This window comes from Elephas maximus, chromosome 11 (assembly GCF_024166365.1).
Source record: "Elephas maximus indicus isolate mEleMax1 chromosome 11, mEleMax1 primary haplotype, whole genome shotgun sequence".
NCBI lineage: Eukaryota > Metazoa > Chordata > Mammalia > Proboscidea > Elephantidae > Elephas > Elephas maximus.
In genome coordinates this window covers 38,724,411-38,736,411 of record NC_064829.1, presented here as the reverse complement: position 1 = coordinate 38,736,411, position 12,001 = coordinate 38,724,411, and the positions used below count along the sequence as shown (strand labels likewise).

The 12,001-nt window shown below is 35.8% G+C and overlaps 1 protein-coding gene across 2 annotated transcripts in view; it reads right to left on the bottom strand.

Moving 5' to 3' along the window:
* Positions 1-12,001, bottom strand: part of DSG1 (desmoglein 1) — a 36,074-nt gene that overhangs the window by 17,390 nt on the left and 6,683 nt on the right. For both annotated transcript variants that reach the window (XM_049900731.1, XM_049900732.1), the window contains exons 2-9: positions 10,155-10,190; positions 9,789-9,920; positions 8,990-9,145; positions 7,181-7,325; positions 4,535-4,701; positions 2,730-2,864; positions 2,254-2,439; positions 398-657 (exon numbers count right to left, since the gene is read on the bottom strand). In XM_049900731.1, the coding sequence (XP_049756688.1) occupies positions 398-657; positions 2,254-2,439; positions 2,730-2,864; positions 4,535-4,701; positions 7,181-7,325; positions 8,990-9,145; positions 9,789-9,920; positions 10,155-10,190 (1,217 nt within the window). The remainder of the gene's footprint in view (positions 1-397; positions 658-2,253; positions 2,440-2,729; positions 2,865-4,534; positions 4,702-7,180; positions 7,326-8,989; positions 9,146-9,788; positions 9,921-10,154; positions 10,191-12,001) is intronic.

Genomic DNA, 12,001 nt, shown 5'->3' with positions numbered 1-12,001 from the left:
AATTTAATTGATTCCAAGCTAGGCAAATTTGCAGTGGGAAATCCTGTAAAACATTCCAGGCGGAATAACCATGGCGTGTGGTAATCAGCAAAGTGAGCAATAAAATATTTAAAACCCAGGAGTGTCAAAACTTTCAAGGTGCAGTATTTTCACATTTTACATCTTTACAGTTTTATACCTTTATGTTGTACATCTTAAATCTTGCACACAGTTTTGTTTTCTTCATTTAAACACTAAACTAAATAATAAATAATTCCATAGTTAGTCCTTTTTACAATTAAACTAGTTTCAAAAATAATGAGAAGTATTTTAATTTAGATACTTAACATTTCTAAAAAGAACATATGTATTTAAGTTCAATATGTGGTGAAAATTAGTTAGAAGACGTCAGCCTTACCTGACAGTTGTTGAAGGCAGGCCTGTGTCCAGGTCAGTGGCTACGAAGTCTCCCACTCTATAATCGGCTCCCATTTTACTATTTACAACATACGTCTTGGAGCCTGGACGGAACACTGGACCTTCTATCACATTTTCCACCGTCACCGAGACTGCAGTTCCCGTGACTTTATACTGAGACATAACCGAATGATGGAATTCGGCTTTGTTTCTGACAGCAATACTTAGTTGCACATTCTGCATCGCTTCATAATCCAGGGGCTGGAAAGTAAAGAGTGAAGTACTTTTATAATAAGAAGTAAAACACTCCAGAGAAAGAGAAGTTCTTGGAAAATGGTAAAAAAAAAAAAAAAAAAAATTCTTACTTCCTCTTTCTTTAATTAAATGTAAATCCTTAGAAGCAGACAATCTGTTCTTATTTTATCTTTAATTCAATATGAAACAAAACAAAAAAACAAACCCACTGCCATCACGTTGATTCCGGCTCGTAGCGACCCTATAGAACAGAGTAGAACTGCCCCATTGGCTTTCCAAGGAGCAGCTGGTGGATTGGAACTGCTGACCTTTTGGTTAGCAGCCGAGCTCTTGACCACTGCACCACCAGAGCCCCAACTGAGGGCGGAATGGATGAATAATTTTCTAATGTAACATAGCCGTTTGGGGTGAAGTGCAATATGACCTAGGTTCCCCAGTTGGAATTGCAGATGGTATTGTGGAAAGAATGTGAACTTCACAGCTAGAGAAACCTAGGTTTGGATGTCAGTTGTACCACTTAACTAGCTGTAAAACCTTGAGCTGGTTATGTACTCTCTCTGAGCCTCGATGTCCTTATTTTCAATATGGCCATGGTATAACCTAGTTTGCAGGAATGTTGTGAGGGATAGGTTAAGGCATCTGTACCGCCTTAGCAAATGGAAGCTACAGGCACAGTGGCACTTTATGAAGACAGATGAGCTGGAATCGACTCAGACAGCCAATGAGTCAAATGAACACACATTCCTATGGAGACAGGAGTCCTCAGGAATCTGTTTCCCAGGGCTGTTCTGAAGGAAGGAAATCGCTTAAGAGGGATTACATTTTACCATAAAAATGTATATTGCATAGGCCAGATACAATCCATGCACAGTTATTGCAGGTTAAAAAAAAAAAAGCTAATCTGCAAGTCTTGCTGCACAGGTTGAAACCTTCACTATCAGCTCCCTAGATGTCGGACATTTTTCTCACATCTCAGAGGAAATTCTCCCTCAGGTAAATGTGGTGGGTCATTAACAGAGGGTCAACGCAGGAGAACTCTATTGACTGGGACCGAATCTCTGGTCAGCTGCCACATTGAGATGGAAATGGGATAAGCCTAAAATTATAGTAATTTAATCTTAATTTTATAAAAACACAATGGAGTAATAAACTTTTAATGGACATGATGAATATTCTTGGTGCATAATAATTGACCTACAGTGTTGACATGCACACATTTTTAAAGCTTCTGTAAATCTGCTTTTGATAAAGGATTCTTAAAACATTTAAAACAAAACTTTAGAATTAATTATAATTTCTTTGTTGTAAGCATAAAATCAGATTCTTGTTCAAAAATGCTTTCAATTTATTTGATCTTTTGTGGAGTACTGTACTGACAGAAAAGACTTTTAAGTTCAAGTCCAATGCTTGTTTTCCTGAAATTATTCGTATGTATAAAAGGCTCTATAAAAAAAGCTCTGCATTGGGCATCATTTTAAAGCACAGTTCATTCTTATTCTTTCGCTGACTCAAGTTTCTGCAATATTAACATCATCTTATTTTAAACTTAACATTTCAAAACAAGACCAAGAAAGCAGAAGATTCAGGAGAATTATATCATACCTTAACAACCTTTAAAGTTCCCACATTGGTTCTTTCATTCATTTCGATTTCAAACCAATTTCCCTCATTTCCAGAGACAAAGAAAATTACTGCTATCCAGTTATCTGAGTACTCCTCATCCAAATCAATTACTGTAATCTGGAGTAGGTCTGAATATAGAGCATTTTCTTGGATACTTATGGAATACTGAAATGAGAAGTAAAAAATATCAACGTAAACTGTGCGAGTGAGAGAAGAACTATACTAGACTTACAGTAGAATGTTTATAGTTACTCATTATTTAAAAAAGAGATTGGTGTTTATAGTCTCATTTTCATTGTTCAAACTATTCCCCCGCTAAGCATTATATAAACTAACACAGGTAGATGAATGTGTCTATATTTGGACTGTATGTGATTAAAGATACATCTGCAAATAGAATTGTTTGTATGAATGTAATGAATTTAAAGTTATTCATTTCAGGGACAGATACTTACAGAAGACTGTTGCATGTATGGGATGTTATCATTGACGTCGAGTATTTTAATGCTGCATTCACACTCTGCTGATACACCATCTATCCCTCCATCTCTGTCTGAACCTCTTACAGCAAGAGAATACTGGCTATATTGCTAAAAATACACAGAAAAGCAATATCAAAGTCGATGTAGACAGTCCTTACTCTGTCTCGTACAAAGTCCTTTAAAAACGTTGCTGAATATTGACAAAAGTCTATGATGGCGATTCGATTCAACTAACACAGAATACTGAAAATCCACAAATCCCACGTGATTCGATACTGAATGTTCTACTTCCATGCCCAACAATGCTCATCCAGCTTCCTATAAAAGAAGCAGCACTTTTTAAAGACCTCATCCCTTTACTCATAATGATATGTCCAGGGATTGAAAAAGTTTACAAGGAATGAAATGGACCAGAAAGATCAGAAGGGGAGGGAGGATGAACAGAATTGTAAGGGATTCGTAGAGACATCTTGAGCTCTCTCCGTGGACCCCAGGTTAAGAATATCTGCTTGGGTGGCTTCAAAGTGACTGCAGGTCTCTTTACTTCTGACATCCCTTTCTTTCTCAGAGCTCTTCACCACTGAAGCCTTTGTGACATTTAAGGAAACCCATTGGACTCTTTAAGAAACTTTGAGGAAGAAAAAGCTAAGTAGTTAATTTTTTCTGATGATAATTTTTAAACAAGTAAAAATGTGATTTAAGTTTAGAAATGGATGGCATTTGATTTGGATTATTAAATAGTGTTAAAAATAACGTTCATATATCCTAAACCTAGGCGTCATTAGCAGTGAATTTGTCATTTTTAAATAACTATGATAATTAAATTAAAATTTAGTTGAGTATAAATTCGTACACAGTAGTTCCTTGCTTATCTAATGTACCTGAAGTGCATACATGCCAGCTACATTTTATTTAAAGGCGATATTTAAAAAAAAAAATAGAAAAGATATGTTAAATTAAATGATGGAACTCTTGGCATAATAGAAACCATGTAATGCTGATTCTAATCTGATAGTCACCACTAGCTATTTTCTTATTTGTAAATGAAAAGATTGCACAGGATGTTATTTCATTTCTATCCATCATTCCGGTCCTTGATTCATTTCCCAAAGTCTTCAGTGGACTGTTCATAGGTATTACACAGGAATTAAAAAAAAAAAAAGTTAATAAAAGAGCTTAGAATATGCTGGGTTGAATAAAGATGAGCAAATTTCTTAGCCTGTAGAAGTTCTTGGGGCCTCTACCACGCTCATATTGTGACTTGCCAAGATAGGGCTAAAACATCAAGTGTTTCTTAAACTTATTTCATGATAGACATTTTTTGTGAAAGATGGAGCTTCTTATTTTAAAATAATATTTTGCGTTTTCCATGAAAGTTTACACAGCAGGTTAGGTTCCCATCTGACAATTTCTATACAAATTGCAAATGGAGCTTCTTGAGGTTAATGCTGAATTATTACATTTTACTGTTTAAAAGTAGTAAAATATTTTGATCATTGAAATTCCATCTACCTCATGCATATTTTACGTACTCTCAGAATATAGTTTTCTTAAATTGAGGTAAACCCTAAGTAAGATTAAATGGAAAATAACTGCATGAAATGTACTTAAATTCTCATTTTTACATTTAAGGTTATTTCTTATGTCATTACCATTATGTGGAAAGATTATATATCTAAAATTAAAATATATTCATTCTTTCTCATTTTCTCTTAGTCACTGTGATTAGAATCAGTTCCTTTGAAACAAAACAACCGTGCAAAGAAAAAAAAAGATACCTCTCTGTCTAGAAAGTTATTCATTGTTCGAATTTCTCCAGTGTATCTGTTGATAATAAACATTGGTGAATCAGAAGGTTCCTGTCTTATGATCTTGAAGGCTATTTTTGAGTTCAAATTATTTGGTTCATCTGCATCAGTAGCGTTGAGTATCATCACCAGTGTGTCTAGAAATCAAAGAAAACAGTGAAAATCGACAGTTTACCTTTGTCATAGCATATCACCTTGCCAACAGGTTTTAGGGTTAGCTGGTCTACATAGGGTGCACTTTAGCAGCTTTCCTCTGTGCTCCTTCAACACATCAATATCTTACCTCCTTTCTATACTTTTGCTTTGATAAAGATATCACATTTTACCAGGAATCTAGACATTACTGATAGTTGAGGAACAAAGGAAAAGTACTATTCTGGCTTTCAATTTCTTGTCCTAATACAATTTATCTTCTTCCTTCCCACTGCTGTGGTGAAATTAAATATTAAGACAGGACAACTCTTTCCCAGGTAGGTAGGTAGAAGGTGCTAAACCTTAGCCTTGGTTTCTACATGTGTAAAGGTACCAGCCTCACTGAGTTCACGTGAGAATTAAACAGCTTAACAAGGTGATATACTATTACATACAGTGTCTATATTGAAGACTGCATGCTTAATAAATAAACCAAGCCAAACCGAACCCATTGCTGTCAAGTCACTTCTGACTCATAGCGGCCCTATAAATAGTATATATTATTACTTTTCTATTTTGCTTGGTCCTTAGTAAAGGGCTAGGTTACTTTTGTAGCTACATACCTTTTTGCCTCTCATATTTGATGAAGGACACTGGAGAACATGAAAAGCTTCTAGTGTTCATAAACTAGAGTACTTCTCTACACTGAACCCTTTTTAAGCCTAATTGTCCTTTCTGTAGTTGCAAATGAACCAGGGCCTATTTACTCATTTCTGTATCTGTATTCATTTCACCATTTTTTTGTATGTGCACTAGGTAATTAATTAATTATGATACATTCATATAATGAAGTGCAATACAAACTTAAAGTGAATGAAGAAATTCCTATATAGTATAAGGAAATATGTTCAAAATATATTTAAAAAAAATGTTGTGGAATAGTACATAAAAGATGATCCCACTTATGTCCAAATCATGTTTATATATGTTTATATGAAGAATAGTATTAGGGAGAACAGAGAATGGATACCCATTTCCTTTACTTCCCATATTGTGTGAATTTTTACAAGTATTTTAATAACTTTTTTTAAAGTTCAAGAAATTGGTACAATGTTTTAAGGAGTAAAAGTAAAATGCAAGGAGTTTTCAAATTTACAAGAAATTGCACTTAAAGGTTAAAAGAAATGATAGCAAGTTGAGGTTTTGGATTCATATTAGAAACCATCTCCACCGTTTTAAATGTATTTAGTGAAATCTGCTCTGGTGTTTTAGGCAGTTAATATACTGCCTAATGTATTACACTAACTGCCTATAGGTAGTTAGTATAGTATATTAGGCAGTTAGTATAGTACAGTATACTAACTGCCCCTCCTAAGTGACAATATTTATCAGTTAAAATGGTGTCATTTATAGTAGTCCATAGATGGCAGTCACTGTGAGTCAGAATCGACCTGATGGCGGCAGCTTTGGTTGTGGGTAGAAGGCAATTGTACCATCAGGTTGTCAAAGCCCGTGCAGGTAAATGCTTTAGTCATGTAGGTTTTCAGGTGGTCCTCAACTAGCAACACTTGAGAGACTATCAGCTTGAAATATGTACTATGAACTAAACAGGATTTGGTTTATAATGCATTCTGAATACAAAAAATCAGTGACTTGAATGAAAAGCAAATAAAACCTATATTTATTAAATTATATATAAATCAAAATGAAACAAACCGTTGCTGTAGAGTTGATTCCGACCCTGTAGGACAGAGTAGAACTGCCCCATAGTATTCTCAAGGCTGTAATCTTTAGGGAAGCAGACTGCCACATCTTTATTCCCCAGAGCAGCTGGTGGGTTCAAACCTCCGGCCTTTCAGTTAGCAGCAGAGTGCTGAACCGCTGTACCAGGGGAGAAAATCTTGTATTGCATTTATTTGTTTTCAACAAAAGCTCTTGGAGATTATGGTCACGAAATAGGTTGGTTGGAAGTGATCTCGACGAATAACGTGAAGTAGTTAAATTAAAACCAAAACAACAGTATTAACAAAAGTGGATGGGATTGCTCTTCCAAACAGTCAGGTTGGGAGGCTGAATTCTCAGCCTGATGGCGCTGTCATTGCTGTGCAAAATACTCTTGGAATTTCTCATTAGGAATTGCCTACAGAGCTAGTGTGTGAGTGACATGAGAAAATCCTCCTCGCTACTTGTCTCTTGTGTATGACAGATTGGAGCTGCTACCATAAATCCAGAGAGGGCCATTCTGAGTTTATGATTTTTCAAGAATAGATTCAAAGGCATATAAATATAGACATGGAACACACTTACAATGAAAAAAGGAGTGACCTCTCGGTCAACTACGGATGCTCTGCATGCTTTCCCATAGCTTCTCTTTTACATTCATGATGTGGTACCTTGACATAGTGTAGCCTGCAGCTGCCTGGCTGTTAAGAGTGATCTGGAAGCCAACATACCCTTGTTTACTTAATAAAGTGGATTACTTACTTGCATTGGAATTTTCTTCTATTTGTCCTACAAACGTAGACATAGAAAATATAGGAGGATTGTCATTTATATCCAGAACCCTGACTCTGAGCTCAAGAGGCCTCTCTAAATCTTGGCCCAGGGAATTCAGAGCCCTACAATAGATCTAGGAGAGAAAAGAGAAATAATTATACAGTGCAACACATATTTATTCCCACTTTATGCATTATGCTGGACACAGTGGGAAACTGAAGGGATAGTTAGACATAATTCCTACTGGAAGATATGCATAAGCAGTGCTTATAATCAATAAGGAGGAGCAAACACTAACACAAAACAATTTGAGAAAAGGTAACATGGTAAGTTCTATAAAGGAAGACAAAAAGAATATTATGATTTCATAGGAGGATATAATGACTGAAATAGATCTTGAAGGAGAATTTCAACAAGTGGAGCTGGGAATTGATAGAATGTTCCAACTAAAGGGATTCATGTGAGGAAAGAAACAGAGTGATGAAAAGGTAGTGCTCGAAGTTAAAAATTGTGGCTGTTGGGAGGTTTGAGGAAGTGGTCGAGGAGAGTCAGATGAGGGATTCAAGGAAATGTTAAGCATTCTTAAGCTAGGTGGTGGCTACAAGGGTGTTTGCATTATTATTTTTTCTTAAAGTGTACATAACTACATACTTAAAGAGTACTATTTTACATACACACGTTTTACATAAGCTATATATTTTCATTGTGCTAAACAGAAAAGCTGGGTTGCTGACTTAGATGGTTTATGTAGAAACATTGTGGAGGATAAGGTAGGAGTATAGATTTGGAATTGAAGACCAAGGAATTGAAGTCATCTGAGGAATGAAGACAAGCTGCATGAATGAAAGTGGCAGATACAGACTACTATTTGAACATACCTTGGCTAAAAATGGATTAATGGGGTGTTAATAGAATCTCTTCTACTACACTATCAAAGAAGGTTTTCTTTTTTTTATTTTTAACTTTTTATTTCAAGTGGTAAGAAGTGTTGGCCATAATTATGGAGATGGGGGTGGAAACAGCCAACAGAGTGAGCGGAAGAGAGATGAACAACAACAAAAGTTGATGGAGTAAGGCCCTAGAAGAAACAAGCAATTATTAGACAATGGAAATCTCTTGGGATAAGCTGTGGGGGGAAAAGCAGAAAAGTGATCCTGCTTTTGGAGTTAATGCAAAACATTTCTGAGCTGGAGGAGAGAGAATTAGTTGTAGGAGTTTGTGATGGATGGTCTCAGACTTTCTAATAAAGTTGGCTAGGAGGTAGAGGGTTGAGGGTTTGAAGAGAGAGATTACTTAAGATTTGTGACAGCTACTGGGAAGAATGGCATAAGATACAGCTAAGGTTGAATGAAAGGACTTCCAAGCCACATTCAGAACTCAGACGAGCTTGAGCAATGTGAATTTATACTAAAGATATATTCCCTAAGAAAAGATTCCCCCGGTCATTCCACAATCATCACATGGCATTGGAATTAAATGGGGCCAATAATCTCAACTGAATTAAAGAAAAAGGAGTAGAACTTAGGTACTGCCCTTCCAAACAAATACTCTAGTTTGCCAATGAGGACAAGCCAGAGGGTAGTATTTTTACTTAAGACACTTCAGTGAAATATTGCTCTCTGTTTCTCAATCTTCTCTCTTTGTATTAGGGCAATTGATGCTTATGGATTAAGAAACAACTAAAAATGCCTAAATATTGAGGCTCTTGAATCAAATTAAGTATGATCTGAGTTTATGATTTTTGAAGAATAGATTCAAAGGCATGTAAATATAAATATAGACATGGAGCTCACTTACAATGAAAAAAGGAGTGACCTCCCGGTCAACTATGGATGTTATATTGATTTCACCCGTTTTTTGATTAATAACAAAGATCCCATAAGGTGGTTGATCAATTCCTACTCCAGTGATGCGATATGTAACTTGCTGGTTTGCAGCACAATCTGAGTGAATCTATAAAAGGAGAACAAGAACAAGCGAAAATATTAGAGAGCAAATAAAGAGCATCATGCTTAATATACAACAGCAATCTTTCATGAGAATTATTGTATATGACGCCCCTGTTATCAACTGGGAAATGTTTTCCAAGATAAATGTAATAATTACAGCTCTAGTATTTCCAAAGGTCACTGACAATTCAGTAAAAGAAACTCAATTTCTATTTCTACTAAACAAGAGAAAACTAAAACAATCCATCTCACTGAGGGTTTCCCTCATTTTCATTGGCCCTCTACCAAACGTGATGTCTTTTCCAGGGACTGGTGTTTCCTGATGTGCTATATGCATCATTCATATTACTATTTCTTTTTCATCTGGAGTTTGAAGTAACACATTGTCCTTAGTGAATCAAAGTTAACTTTATCTGAGTGTCTAATTTTTTTTTTTATTAATTCTTTAGTGGCTTCAATTTTTTGTAATCTGAGTGACTGTAATCCTGATCTGTATCTTAACTTTTCAGTAAAATATGGTCTTTGCTCTTCTGAAAAAAATCAGGACAGTTTTAATTTTTTCCCTAAGATTTAAAAGACAGGTTATTTTGAAACTCTGGCACCCATCCGTTCTGATTTGCAATTTTGTGCTTAGAGTTGACGCTTACTTTGGCGATTGGGTTTCTCTTTGAATTGTCTTCACCTTCACGAATGGCTGCAGCGAACTTGATCCATTCACGTTTTTGCCTTCGGATTGAATGCCATTTGATAGTGCCATTTTTAACGTTGTAATCTCTTACCTAGATTGGGCATGATAAAGTAACAGTATCTATTAACTTTTATAGATAATTCTCATTGTATTAGAGATTTTGGAGGAGGGGTAATTATAACGTAGAAGGAAAAGATATTGGTGGTTTTGATAATCTACTAATTTCAGCCTTATATTAATTTTACCTATAAGGGCGAGTTTTTTTTCAGAAAATATATTGTTACAAATAATTTTCATTAAAAAAAATGGATTTGCTATATGTTACCTGGATTTGAAATTCACTGTTAACTTCCACCACCACCTATAAAGAATAAGATAATCACAGTAGTTAATTTTTAATTGAATGCTTTAAAGTTCACATTATCTGATCATTAAGAAAAGATCCAACAGTAGTCTTGTGAGCCATTGGAATTATTTGAACAGTGGCAGGAGTGCTAAAGAAGAAATTCTGCCCAAGATGGCAGGTGGCACTCATTTACCTCTCCAGTCTGATCATGGTGCTAAGAATTCCTTCAGTTTTTGCCTCTCCATTTGCTCTTCTTCTTTTTATTACTTTTCTTTTTAAACCTCTTTTCATTCTTAGCCTGTAAAGATGGTTGTTATCCTATGAGATAGGATATTTGAAGCTAGAACCCAGGGGAAATGAGGATAGGAAACTCAGTTCTCTTAGTAGATCTTCTGCCTGCAGAGCTGGAGATAACTTTTTTTTTCTTTTTTTATTGTACTTTAGATGAAGATTTACAGAACAAACTAGTTTCTCATTAAACAGTACACATATTGTTTTATGACATTGGTTAACAACACCGTGACATGTCAAGACTCTCCCTTCTCAATCTTGGGTTCCCTATTACCAGCTTTCCTGTCCCCTAGAGCCGGAGATATTCTGATACTACTCAACGATATCCAACAATAAATTTTAATGCTAAAAGATTCCACTATAGTTTCAGCATCTGCAAACCATAGGTGGAAATAGAAAAAAAAAAAAAGTTTTGGAGCAGAAAAAGGATATGAAGCAGAAAGATATTAAAAAAGCTACAGAATATTTGTTTCTTCACTTTCCAAATCTAGATGGAAGATTTTCTGGTATTCTTAAAAATTTGAAGGTGATAATTTTTTAAGCTGTTTTTGAAATATGAGAATAAACACTTCTAAAATTAAAGAAAATAATTCCCTTTGTGTAAGAAAGAGCTTATATTTGACATTTTCTTGTTAACAGTAAATAAAATAAACAAAAAAAAAAACCTCCCAAACCCAGTGCCATCAAGTTGATTCCGACTCATAGTGACACTATAGGACAGAGTAGAACTGCCCTGTAGAGTTAGTTTCCAAGGAGCGCCCAGAGGATTCGAACTGCCAACCCTTTGGTTGGCAGCGATAGCACTTAGTCACTATGCCATCAGGGTTTCTAGTAAGTAAAATAGATGGCATAATTGCACCCTACCACAACAAGCAGAGGAAATTTCAGGAGCACAGGGAAGAGTTGCTGGGTAGGCAACTTGTCTTAGTCTTTTCTCCTGAATCAAGCAATTTCCTTAGTCAAACAGATGTGCCAGTGAAGCAGAGCTCTGCCTAGTTTTAGCTTTGGCCTTATCATTGCACATAATTTTTAATGATAAATCAGGATAGTTTTAAAGTACCAGTAACTTAGATGTTATTTCTAGAACCGTCTCTGGGGAAGAGCTGAAATGATGGTGAGGCCAGCGTGTAATTCTTGCTCCTTGTGATCTCACTGAGCCCTTTTTTTCTACTTTCATGTTTGTGGCTGTGGGAGGGGGTTGGCGGGGTACATTACTTGTCTGTTTGGGAGTTATTTCTTCACAGCTACAGAATTGTGCTCTCACCTGTTATCTGTATTACACTTTCCTCACTGCACTGAGGTGTTCATGCCTGCTGTTTGTTTTGGATAACTATGGCAGATGACTAATGAACCTTTCCAAATTTATGAAGATGTGTCATTCTTTTTCCCATGAGAAGTAACTTAGGCAGAAGACCAACTAGGTTTCACCATAGACTCAGGCTCTCAATGTATTGGTCATGAAAAAAACTGCCAAGTCAGCTTCAAAATGTGGTATGTTCGCAGAACGCTTTGTCTTTTGTTCAGAGTCTGGCGTA